This window comes from Rhipicephalus microplus, chromosome 6 (genome assembly GCF_043290135.1).
Source record: "Rhipicephalus microplus isolate Deutch F79 chromosome 6, USDA_Rmic, whole genome shotgun sequence".
Taxonomy (NCBI): domain Eukaryota; kingdom Metazoa; phylum Arthropoda; class Arachnida; order Ixodida; family Ixodidae; genus Rhipicephalus; species Rhipicephalus microplus.
In genome coordinates, this window is record NC_134705.1 from 78504801 (window position 1) to 78517520 (window position 12720).

The 12720-nt window shown below is 48.6% G+C and overlaps 1 protein-coding gene across 2 annotated transcripts in view; it reads right to left on the minus strand.

The window, feature by feature from the left end:
- Positions 1 to 11695, minus strand: part of LOC142765327 (uncharacterized) — a 53267-nt gene extending 41572 nt beyond the window's left edge. For both annotated transcript variants that reach the window (XM_075866100.1, XM_075866099.1), the window contains exons 1-2: positions 11599 to 11695; positions 697 to 836 (exon numbers count right to left, since the gene is read on the minus strand). In XM_075866100.1, the coding sequence (XP_075722215.1) occupies positions 697 to 836; positions 11599 to 11658 (200 nt within the window). In that variant the 5' untranslated portion in view covers positions 11659 to 11695. The remainder of the gene's footprint in view (positions 1 to 696; positions 837 to 11598) is intronic.
- Positions 11696 to 12720: the final 1025 nt, after the last annotated feature.

Consider the following 12720-nt stretch of genomic DNA (forward strand, 5'->3'; position numbering starts at 1 on the left):
CTTATCTTAATTTTCCCCTAAATGCGCACGCCCAGTGTGTGAGGGTGCACCTCTATTTTTGTGTACGAAGTCATGCTTACAGAAATACTACATGAAATATCGCAGACGACGCATCGTTCAGACCTGACAACGAAAGCACTGCTTTGTTTTCGCCTTTGGATTACATGACTCACAAAGTAAGCTTCAGAAGGAGGCTCGCATTTTGTCTGCCTTTCTTTGCAGAACAAGCATTACCATTCTGAATTATGAACACGAAAGTGTTTTAAGGCGGGGTTCACCACGGCTGTGCTCACGTATTTTCCTCACGGATATGACTTCTAAATTTTTACTAACAGATTGCAAAGAAAAAATTACAGCATATCCACGGAGTGAATGTATAGTGGGGCGAAGCTTCGAAGGGCTTTCCAGAAAAAAAAATGCTTAGAATGTTACGACCCTTACTCTGCCATCATTCAAGATAGAGTTTATAAGGAACGTTAGCGTAGCAAAATATCAGCTACATTTTTACACTGTCTCATAATGGGATGTACTAATAATGTAACAAAGCGTCACAGCATAAACGTTTATCAAACACATCCATTCGATAGTGCATAAAAGTATATGATACACTTTCGCTAACTCCGAAATTCACAACTGCCCACCGTGTTCACTCGTATGGCACGTGCCGTACACTAGGTCACCGGAATGTGGACTTACCCGTCACCTGGATTGCTAGAATCCTGTGGAACAGCAGCGCCAGCTACGATGGCACGCTCGCGAATCCTGTCCAGCAAACCGATTTCCTCGGTCTGCTGCCAGTAGCCCCGGTCGACAAATGCCGTCACCACCGCCAGCACCTGTACAGGACACAATACCGACCACGCTTAATTGCATGCTCAGCATGGCAACGTTAGCACAGAAGCAACGCGGCTGTTAAAATTTTTGCTATTGCACGGCTGAGCTGGTTTCAACCCTGGGAAATTATATTTCGCTCCTGTTTCGTTAGTTAAAGCAGCTACATTTGCCCTCGTTAATGGTAGCAAAAAAAAAGAAAATATTTTAACGTAACTTCAGCCGAACGATACAATTCATTATGTTTAATACACGATAAACCTCATAACACAACGCACTTAGGCAACGCACTAGGTTGCCTCAAGTAGTATGAGAGAGAGAGAGAGAGAATAAACATTTATTAATAACAAATGGAAACTGAGCCTTCTTTGGGTGGGGCCCTCAGTCCAGGGCTCCATTGCCTTGCGCGACCCTGCGAGCCCGCTGGACCAGCTGCTGCTGTTCCTGCCGGCGTAAGCTGAGCAGTGCAGACTCCCAAGAGGAAGGGGTGGGATTGGGAATGGGAGGCACGCCCTGTGGGGCAGAGCATTCACACGTGGAGTGGTACACCGTCGGTACGGATCCACAGAAGGGGCAGTAGGAGGGGTAGAGAGTCGGATTAAAGCGATTTAGCTTATAAAGGCAAGGAAATGAATTGGTCTGTAGTTGCCGCCAAGCGACATCATCTGCTCTGTTAAGTGAAGGATGAGGGGGAGGATACGTATAACGGCTCTGTCGATAGTACTGCAGCGTAGCGTTGTAGTTTAGTGGTTCTGTCAATGCGTCGTCTGAATTGGACAGCTCTTCCAATGGAGCCCGGCCGGTCAGCTCTCAGGCAACCGCATGAACGCGTTCATTACCATGGAGAGAGGCGTGTCCAGGAGTCCAGACGATACGCACAGGACGTAATGCGGACGGTGAGACAGAAGAGAGGATATTGTGTGTATGTGCAGCCACAAGTCCTTGAGCGAAAGCACGGCAAGCAGCTTGTGGATCTGTTACAATAGTGACAGGGGAGTCATGTGACAGTGTCGTAGCGTAAACAATTGCCAGAGCGAGAGCTCCCTCCTCTGCCAGACCACTGTCTGTAGTGCGAAGTGTGGCAGACGCCACAAGGGCGTCTGTGTCATCTGTCACGGCTAAACACATGGCTGACTTCTCTGGGTAGCGTGCTGCATCAGTGTAAAGTACTTGTAAGTCTGATGTACCATCACAAAAGACGCGTGTCATAGCCTGAACTCGGGCACGTCGACGACCGGCGTGTCGGGAGGGATTCATATTGCGTGGAATCGGAGGCACTTTGATGAGTGCGCGGACAGTAGAAGCAAGTTTATATCGCGGTACTTGTGCGGGTTTTTGAGGAATCGGGTAGCCAAGGCGAAACAGGATGGCGCAGCCCTGACGGGTCTGCCTGAGCCGTTGGAGCTGACTATTGTGCTGGGCCTCGATGAGTTCGGTTATGGTGTTGTGGACTCCTAATTGAAGGAGGCGTTGTGTAGATGCGTGTGGAGACAAGCCGATAGCCGCCTTCACAGCTGTCCGTAGAAGGATGTCCATCTTTTTTATTTGAGCTAGAGTGAGATTGTGAAAGGGAAGATGATAGGTGAGCCGACTAACTATGAGTGCTTGTACTAAGCGGAGGACATCCTTCTCACAGAGGCCTCTCCTGCGATTCGTGATGCGTTGGATCATGTGTGTAATTTGAGTTATCTGCTGAGCCAGAAGGTGTGTAGTGTACGAGGCCTTGCCGTCGGACTGAAGGTAGAGGCCTAAAATGCGAATTCGTGGTACCAGGGGGATAGGATTGCCATCAAGAAACAGCGAAATGTCAGGAGAATCAGCGGTTTTGTGGCGCCGCTTGTATACTAATAACAACTCCGACTTATCCACTGAGCACGTAAGGCTGCCGGCAGCAGCATAGTCTTGTACCACAGACACAGCTTCCTGTAGGGCGTCCTGAATGGTTCCGTCTGATCCTTTGGTCGCCCAAATTGTAATGTCATCTGCATAAATGGCATGCTGGATGTTGGGAACCTGTTGTAATAGGGAAGGGAGTTTAGCCATAGCCACGTTGAACAAAGTGGGCGAGAGAACCGAGCCCTGTGGTGTTCCTCTGCCTGCGAGACGAATGACGTCCGAACGGAGGTCTCCAATCCCAATAGTGGCCGTGCGGTCAGAAAGAAAGGACCTGACGTAATTGTAGATACGTGAGCCACACTGAGATGAAGCGAGATTGTCAAGATGAAGGTCGTGGGAGACGTTGTCAAAAGCACCCTTCAGATCCAGGGCCAGAATAGCTCGGACCTGGTTTGAAGTGGGGCTATCCAACACGTCCTGCTTAAGCTGTAATAATACGTCCTGTGTAGACATACCAGGACGGTAGCCCAATAGTGTATCAGGAAAAAAGTGATTGTCTTCGAGAAATGGTTGTAGTCGAGAGAGAACAGCGCGTTCAAAGAGTATAGCTACACATGAAGTTAAGGATATAGGGCGAAGATTCTGGAGGAATAGCGGCTTGCCAGGCTTTTGAATAAGTATGATTTCTGCGTGTCGCCCCTCCTTTGGTAGCGTGCCGTTTTTCCAATGTTCGTTGTAAAAAGCGGTTAAATATTCGATGGACTCGTCATCTAAATAACGCAGAAGTGTGTACGTAATCCCGTCTGTACCGAATGCTGTGTTGCGCTTAATGCTTTGCAAAGCTGACCTAACCTCTGCTTCTGTAATGTCCTCATCTAGAGGCGTATCGTGTACGTGTGGATAATCACGGTAGGCGGGACGGGGGCCCGTGGATACATAGTGTTGCTTTAAGGTGTGCAGCAGAGTGTTATCGTCAAGCCCTGATTTGTGGAGAATGGTGCGGATTGCGTTAGCAGTGTGTGATTTTGTCTGCGTGGGATTTAAAAGAGCACGGAGTATACGCCACGTTCGAGGTGTACTTAGTGAGCCGTTGAGTCGATCACAGAAGTTATGCCAATTGTTGCTAGTGAGGATGTTCGCATAGTCCTGTGCCTCAGTAGCTAGTTTGGCGATTCGGAGACGAAGTTTTCGGTTATGTTTCTGTCGCCGCCACCGCCGTGTCAAGCCTCTGTGGGCATTCCAGAGATGTAGCAGATGCGGGTCCACATCCGGCGTTTCTGTCGTCGCAGTGATGAGTTTGGTAGCTCTTTGAAAATCGGAGTGAAGTTTTAATATCCAAGCCTCTAGGGAAGGAGAGTCCTGATGGGTAGTTGTACGATTACGCCTAAATGCATCCCAATTCGTTAGTTTTATGATGCGCTCTGGGGCACGCTTGGCTGCTACTTGGAGCTCTGTAGTTAGTATATGGTGATCACTGCCTAGATTCACCATGAGGTTGCACCAGGAATGGTGGCTAACGCCCTTGACTATCGTGAGGTCGGGGCATGTGTCCCTGCTCACACTATTACCTAGGCGAGTGGGTTGATCAGGTTCTATCAGCAGGGTCATGCGATGAATCGCGAGAACTTGTGCGAGTCGTCGGCCTTTAGGCGTTTCTGTTGCGTAGCCCCAAGCCGGATGGGGGGCATTGAAATCTCCTACAATAACTATTTGTTTACCCAACTTGCAGATTTGTGCGAATAGATTACCGAAGTCATCGTTCCTGGCGTTAGGTGCACTGTAAACGTTAAGCACGCACAGGCTGCTACTGGAACGAGAGCACGGGACTAATTCGAGAAGTACGTGTGAGATGGAGGTGCTTTGAAGGGTGTGTTCTATGACAGTGACATTCTTAGAAACTAATGTAGCTGTGCGATGTGGTGTATTGTTCGTTACGTCCGTGTGTGTGGTGTAACCCGGAAGCGTAGGGGTACATTGTACTTCTTGTAACGCTATGACATCGGGAGTAATCTGCTGCATGGCAATGAATTGCATTAGAGCTCCGCGTTTCCTACGATACCCCCTGCAATTCCACTGCCACACACGTAGGAGTTGAGGGGTGTCACGCGTTGACCTACGGTTTCTCGCCATGATCATGCAATAGCGGGGCCTCGGTAGAACACGGAGGCATTTCGGACTGTGCTAAATCTTGGTGGAGGGTGGTGGGAAGCGGGACTGCAGCAGCTGCGGCTGTTGGGATGGTTTTTCGGGACGGTGATAGGAAACGGGAGGGGCGTATGTAAGGATGCGGTCGCTGTGTTTCACGTGTCGGAGACGTGGTGCGTTTTGGTGCAGATGGCGAAATATCAAGTTGGCCAAGTGCAGCCGATATCTGCTGTTTAACATCCGTTACCATCTGCTGGATAGCAGGTTGCAGGGCCTGCTGGATCAATTGTTGGAGTGGAGCTGTTAGTTCAGCCATAATGCTATCCTTCATTTTCTGCATTTCTACCTGCATCATAGCTGCGAATTCATTCCTTAAAGAAGTAGCCATTTCGTTCAATGCCTCTCGTGTGCAATAGTCGGATCGTGCCGTAGTTGACGACATGTCAGGGTGAAGCTTAGTGTCTACTGACATGGGTTGTGGTAGTCTAGGTGGCGTTGGTTGTGGTGTTCTTTCCTGCGTTGATGTTTGTGTGAGGGAGTGGGACTGGTGTGGAGAGGGAGGGAGAGGAAGGAACTGCCCTGCCCAGCTTACCGTTTGTGCTTTCTTGTGGGAACCGCTTTGCTGGCCATGATGATGCGTTGTCCCGTCCGTGTGCCAGCCTTGAGATCCCGGCTGGCCAGCGAAACCACTCCGCGATGACGAGTTTCCTCGCTTGGGCCCCGACTTATCCCTGGAATGGCTCCTTCGCCTGGCTCCACTCCCGGACGCACTGCTCTGCCGTCCGGGGCTGGGAGATGGTGACTGGGCCTTCTTGGTGGGAGTAGCTGACCGGGGTGGTTTGCATCGGTCGACAGGTGGCAAAAACCGCTTTGGGCATGGTTTGGCAGCCGTCGGATGGTCGCCACCACAAAGCATGCAAGAAGGGCGGCACTCGTGGTTGTTGGGTGATAGTGAATCACCGCACACTCGACATTTCGGTGTGTCAGGAGGCTGTGGGCACACGTCCTCGCGGTGTCCAGTTTTGTTGCACTTTCTACAGTGGGGAATAGTTCGTTTGTAGAGGTAGCAGCGGAGAGCCTGTCCGTACGCGTTCACGAAGAAAGGGACTCGCTTGCCACAAAATGTGAGCACCATTGCTCCGGAGTTGCCGAGGCGTCTGCACGTAAGGACCTCGTAGCCGGGTACTTCAACTTCTGTCAGGAAGTCGTCTGGTGTGATTTCATGGCCTATTCCGTTGACCACCCCTTTGCACGAATTATCAGGCGCAATACCATAAGAGGTTATGTCGTAGGTTGCTGCGTGCACTGTAATTTTGGTGATTTGTCCAAGTGCCATGGCGATGTGTTCAGATGAGGTGCTTATTGTTAGCACATTTTGATTTTCGTCAACTCGAAGCTTGATATCAGGCTTCTCACTGCGTATATTTGCGGCATGAACTACGGCGAGAAGTAATGTCTTGGGGCTAACTTTGCTGAGATTTAATCCACCATGGGGACGGATTGCTAGCTTGTAGTCCTCGGCAGGGAGTGGTGTGAGTCTTGGTAGACGCGTCTTAGGCTGGCTCTGGCGTAGAACGGGCTCAGACGGCGTGCTGGGCAGCTGTTGAGTCGGTACGGTATGGGGTTGCAGCTGTCGGCGTTTGTTCGCTCTCTTGGTAACAGTGATTCATGGATTTGCGTTGTGCTCATCGCTCACCTGCGTATCGGCGTCTTGACTGGTCTGCGTATCCATCATGTGGTCCGTGGAGCGAGAGGGCACTGAGTGCTTCTCGTCGGCTGTGACGCTCCCAGAGACGCTCGCCATCCGCAGTAGAGCGGGGCGGCGTTCTGTCCAAACCGCGTCTCCGGCTTGTTAGTGTTAGCGAGGTGGACCTCTTCAAGAACTTTCGAAAGCGTTAAAACGTTTAAATGCGCACTCACAGGTTGAAGTCCGGTATAGGCTTGACAGTGGTGATGCTAGGAACAAGTTCCTATCGTTGCAACAGGTCGCCAGGAAGAAATTCTTCTTGAAATTGAACCTGAGCTGGAGCCGATGTGATTCGCGTCCGTCGCATGCTCTCGTTACTCGGCGACCCCCTCAAGTAGTATACACTGATGTTATACTTAGAAGAATTGATATAGGGTCTGTTTGATTCACCTGCACCACATAAATCAGTTCAGGACGTGCTGCCCATTGCCATTCATTTCAGTGGTGAAGCAATGGCGACCTCTGAACTATGCCACGCGTTTGAATATGTGCCGGAAAAGTGAGCGTTGGCTCACAATTTTCCTGCCCCTAGTGCGCTGATGGTGCAGCCAAGCGTGTAGCTGAGCAGACGACGTAGCACTTGGGCGAAGGCGCCGTACCCACCTGTACTAACGCGGTGTGTTGGCAATGCCAAGATGTTTGCGTCTCATAAACTGCTCACATGTATGGCTTGTCATCGGTCACTGTTAGTTGGACAGTGCTCAGTAAGACAACAGAAATAAGGCATGCACCTTGTCGGCACCTCATCAGCTGTTTGGGGCGTAGCACTGTGACTGCACCGCTGAACTTCTCGTGCACAGCCGTGCACCGGTTTGGATTGTTGCAGGCAAATCGAACAGTCCCATAAATCAAGCAGGGCATTTATATAGGAGACATGCTCACGCCCACATGAAAAACGACACAAGCTCTGGGATGGAACAACTTGCACGTTGCTCAAAGGCCCGGTTCATGTACTGTCTTGTACAAAGTGGACGCTTTGTGATAACAGCAATTTTCAAAAATACTCAAAAGCAAAAACTTTGCCCTGCTTCACCAGTGGTACAGGTAAACCTGCTTATAAAGAGCCTATATGTAACGAATTCCTTGATATAACGAAGTTTTTCTTTTCCCACCGTCACTCTATAGACGCACATGTATTTGCGACCTCTATGTAACAAAGTAACAGCGGGAGACAGTCTTGATATAACGAATTTTCCCCACGGACAATAAAGAAATTTTGCTCCGCATTTTCGCATTTCAATACGAGCGTGCATCTTCCGCGGCTGCCCAGCCATCGACGAAACAGCGGCGGCTCGCCGGCTCGTGGGGTGCAGAGCCGGCTTTGCCACTGTTCTCGCCGCCGAGGGCGCATGCGCAAATGAGCCCCCCCCCCCCCTCAATCCAGGCAAAAATAAAGAAACAACTACTTTGCGCTTTACTGAATAGTTTTCCGCTGTATCTGTGTCTCTGTCCGTGTCATTCGCTCTTCGTTTTCGACGCCGCGCGCACGTGCAGTTTCACTGCGCGCGCATGGCGTTGCCTGGACGACGTTCAGCTTTTTTTTTTCTTATAGCGATTGCAATTATATGGACAGTATCGGCTGAATTTTTAATGAAAACTCAACAAAAAGAATAAATTGGCCCGAATCTAGATGTTACACTGTAAATGTCGTCGAAAGACGATAGCGTTGCGTCTGGAGAGAGAGAACAAAACGTTTATTTGATGTTCTACGCAAGAAAATTGGTGAATGGTATTCTGCAGGCGCTGCGTTCGTGTGCCTCGAGCGTGCGGTGGAGGCGAACGAGCGCATCTAGGCACGTTATGCTTGTGTGCTAGCACGCTCATCCTTCGGTGGGCGAAATCCTGCGCCTTCAACTTTGACCGGAACGATTGCGTTTAGTTGCCCGGCGAACAAAGACCCCTTCGCTCGCTGGGCAGGTGCTGGTTCCACAAAGAGTGCACTTGTAAAACACAGCACCGTAACAAAATTAACTGGGGCACTTGTTAGTTCGCACTCATATCTGCACCTGTGATTACGTGTCGTGCCTCGTTTTTGTTCAACAGCGTGTTAAGTGTAGAGCGATAAACGTTGTTAGTTCGTTATCGTCCTGTGTATGTTGTTTTCGTGTGTCATTCGTGCGGGAGCCGCGCGCTGCACGTTTCGATCTGCTTGCTGTTCTCAGCGTTATATTCCAAGTTATCGCTGTCGCATTCATTGCTCCCCGCTTGCGGCGAAACTGTGGCATTTCCTAATTTCACACAACCGTGTTCTCACCACCGCGGGGATGTCTGATTAGGCGCTGATGGATACTCTCGGTGACCACGGTGACGACAGATCTTCGGAGGTCGGCTCGTAACGCGCTTTCGTCTTGCACCGCACCGCGATTTCACAGTCTGGTAGCTTTCGTGATTAGCCAATTAGTTATGGTAACATGACGGCGCGTTGAATGCAATGCTATAAACGCGACCGCGAAAAATTCTTATAATATAAGAACTAAGGCATGCAGCCAACTTTTTTTGGATCCGGTATCGCGGAACTCGTACAAAACGCTGGGGGGAGCAAATATACGGCCGCTCCAGGAAAAAGTGCTCATTCAAGACGGGTGGTTTATTTGCTGTTTGAGCATTCGACAGCAGTGATTCTAACAAGCGGGAGATGTTATCTTATGCACTTCTCAGGCGATATGGGATCTGCCGACTATTTTGATCTCTGCTTCAGCAGCGCTCGCGCGCTTACGGAACATGGCGGCGACAGCGAAAACAAGCCGAGAGTGTTCATACAATCGCAATAATAAAACAGTTCTTCACTGTAAAATAAGTGTTTTTGATTAGCTCTGCCGTCAGTCCCCCTTTTGTTTACTTGTGCGTTTATTTTTCAAAACTTTTGGCCGAACCTGTGTATAACACAATCCTCTTTATAACAACTTTTTCTGAGAATGGATCAGTTTCCTTATATCTAAGTTTACCTATATACGCGTGGAACCTGCAGCGTAGGTAGTGTTCGACCTAAAATCTTATTTGTTAGTCATTCCAAGCTTTTCCTCCTTGAGGTTTTGTTACGAGCGCTAAGTAGTGCTATGCTTCATACTTTTCTCGGGTTTCCGTCGGTTACAGTACTTCGGATTGGGCGCCTACATTCCATTCCAGTTCCATTCTGGGGAATTTGAACTTGCCGCGCTTCCACTTCTTCCAGTTCTTCGGAGTGAATAAACTTTGTCCATTCTACTGCTGCGGAGTTGCCACTCCGGAATTGAAGTGACTCACATTCTACATTTTCGTGACCCTGGAATAAAATTAGCAGAACGCTTGCAGGAATGGAATGGAAACGTAATTAGGCGCCTTTCGAGTGGTATAGGATGAGACTAGAATTACGCTTTTTTCCGAAAGTAGAGCAAATTTTCGTCAATATTCCGTTTTTCAAACTTCAAACGTTAGTGCGCAAGTGCAAGAGCGTAGACAGAAATTTTTGGTGGGAAGAGCGAGTACTTCCTTGATTTGTCAGGGCCGGCACAGCAAATGTCGTGAATGCATTTAGTGCTTGTTACACAATGAAAAAAATAATTATAAAAACCAAGTGGACGGGACACAGGCCGGGCGTGCTTTTTCCTGGCTTCCCAATCTAGTCAGTTCTTCGAATTGAACAATAGTGTCAAGGTATATTTGTAAGAAACGCACGTACTGCAATTATGTCTTTATACAGACTATGTTGCTTCGAAGTTAGGCTTTATTCCTTGCATATTCTCGGCTCTGTCTTGTTAGTATGCGTCGTTTCAAACTGTGGCTGCGGCACGCCCCTACCACCCTTACAACTCAAGATTTTTTTTTTCTCTGCACATCTAGAGTGTTTTGTTCTCCATTAACGAAATCTCTTTTCTCCATATTCACGGCCGCTCGAGACGCGTGCTAAACCTATTTTTTTATTACTACTGGTCTCACAATAAAGGTATGTTACGTCATGATTTCAGCATTAACACTTTAAGCTTAATTTTTAAACCATGTTAAGACATCATTTGTTCGAACCTGCTGACCTTCCAAACTCGCCGGACAACTGCCCCTATGGGAAATAGTAAGCTGGTTGTACTGCACTAGATATTTCACTAAGCTCCATAGGACGGTAAAAATAGTGAAATTCACTCAAACTGAGTAAACAACCGACTCACTCGGACCCTCTTAAAATCTTCCCGAGTCGGACTCAATCGGAACCTAAGCTCCGAAATTTTCTCAAACCGGACTCACTCAGATACCAACCCACGGCTTAATTTGAGTCTGATCGAGTCCCAGTGAGTTGACCCGTGAATCCGGAAGTATAAATTAGCTTTTTCGAGCATAATGTGAATGGTTTTTACTTCAGTATAATCGGTGCTCTTGTTGGCACTTTTTCATATAGTACATTCCAATACTGGTTATGGGTGGTTTCAAACCAGCAAGGTCATTTTTTTTCTTGAAAGAATTGATAACTTAAGGGGTATTTATCAAGAACAGTTCGTGGCGCCAGGGGGGGGGGGGGGGTAAAAGGCATCCCCCGTATGTAATTTATGCTGGTCGTGAATTAATGTTGAAATGGCGTATGAACGATACTGCTTTTGAATATTTGTGAGAAGACGAGAATTTGTGTGTAAACGAGAATCCAGGCAAGGCTCATAGTAAAGGCGAAGATTGGTAGATAACTGGCAAGCTACTATCCCTCGACTTTGGTAACGTGTTTTGCCTACGTTTGCAGTTATTAATGCATCTGATGACATCAGCTTTACGCATAGGACGCTATTTACCAACTTGATAAAATTTTCAGGATGCCTTTCCTGCGTTTGCGAACTTACAGTAATGGAATTGAACTGCTCGGTCATTGCGAGCCCTCGGTATGCGGACGTCTTCGTGCTGTGCGTCCGCGCCTGTGATACTTCACACCTTCCGAAATGACTCGTATACTGCGGAGCCTACTGTACTATTGCAACAACGCACGTCACGTATGCAACAGTAACTTCCTGTAGTTGACAGAGAGTAGCATAAGTTCGCCTAAACGGTAACGGGGTGCCTATTGAACTTGGATAATGCAAGCTCACCTGGAAGGCGAACGTACAAAAGGTGAGAAGGCGGCCGCGGTCGCTCCGCACAGGCGACATCGCCCGCGGCGCCCATGCGGCGTGGCGTCCAGGAATGTTTGTTCTTCGTGGCGCAGGTGGCTCATACCCATTACGGGGGATACGAATATTCAGGTTGAAGGCTTAAGCTTTTTCTTTATCAAAAAAACACTAGGCCTACACAGAACATGCAGCACAGTCGCTGGGAAAACTAGGCCTCTGTTATGACCTTTGTAAACACTATTCAGGCGATCACCACGAATACTGTAGCACGGTACCCCGCACGCCAGATCATCGTAATTTTACAGATTAGAGAAGCAAGAGAGAGAGGGAGAAAGGAAAGGCCGGGAGGTTAACCGGATATTGGCATCTGGTTTGCTACCCAGCGCTGGGGGCGGGGAAATAGGGGCAAGAAAGAGGGGAAGCAAAAATGTGCCATTACTTACCATTCTGCGGTGACGTGGTGCACCAGTTGCACATATTCAAGACATTATGTGCCCTTTTCTAATGCTGCGACGCATGACGATGAAGAATTATGGCCGCCCTCTGTAATGGGTGCGGAAACTTCGAACCGCACACTCGTTACGCCGTTAGTGTGGTGAGACGTTTAAATGTTTTTTTTTCTTCCTTCACGCTATATATGTTCCAATGTTAAGGTGCTACTTTGCGCCACATGACACGGGCACAGTGTCCTTTCCGTGGTTTCAAGCACCGGCGTGGATCTGTGGTAGAGGTACTGGACTGCCAAGCAGAGGGTTGTTTGAAATCTCGCTCTATTTCAAATATTTTTCTTGTTTGGATGGAATACCTGTTTCGGGCATCAGCGGTGGTGGCACACAACTACTCCATCAAAACCGGATGTTCTTGCGATCTCATGACGGCTCTTGCTGAAAAACGCGGGGTGTATAATGCTAACACTAAGAAATATTAGAATTATAGCCGGGATCAAGGCCAGGCGCGCTGTGTGGTACTGAGGTCATCTACCACAACACCATGCCGCTGCTTGAAACCATCTTGAAAAAAGTCCTTGTGCCACGCTGGACAGCGAGTCAAGAGTAGCGTAAAAACGCACCAACGTCACATCATGTGTATTGATTGACGAGT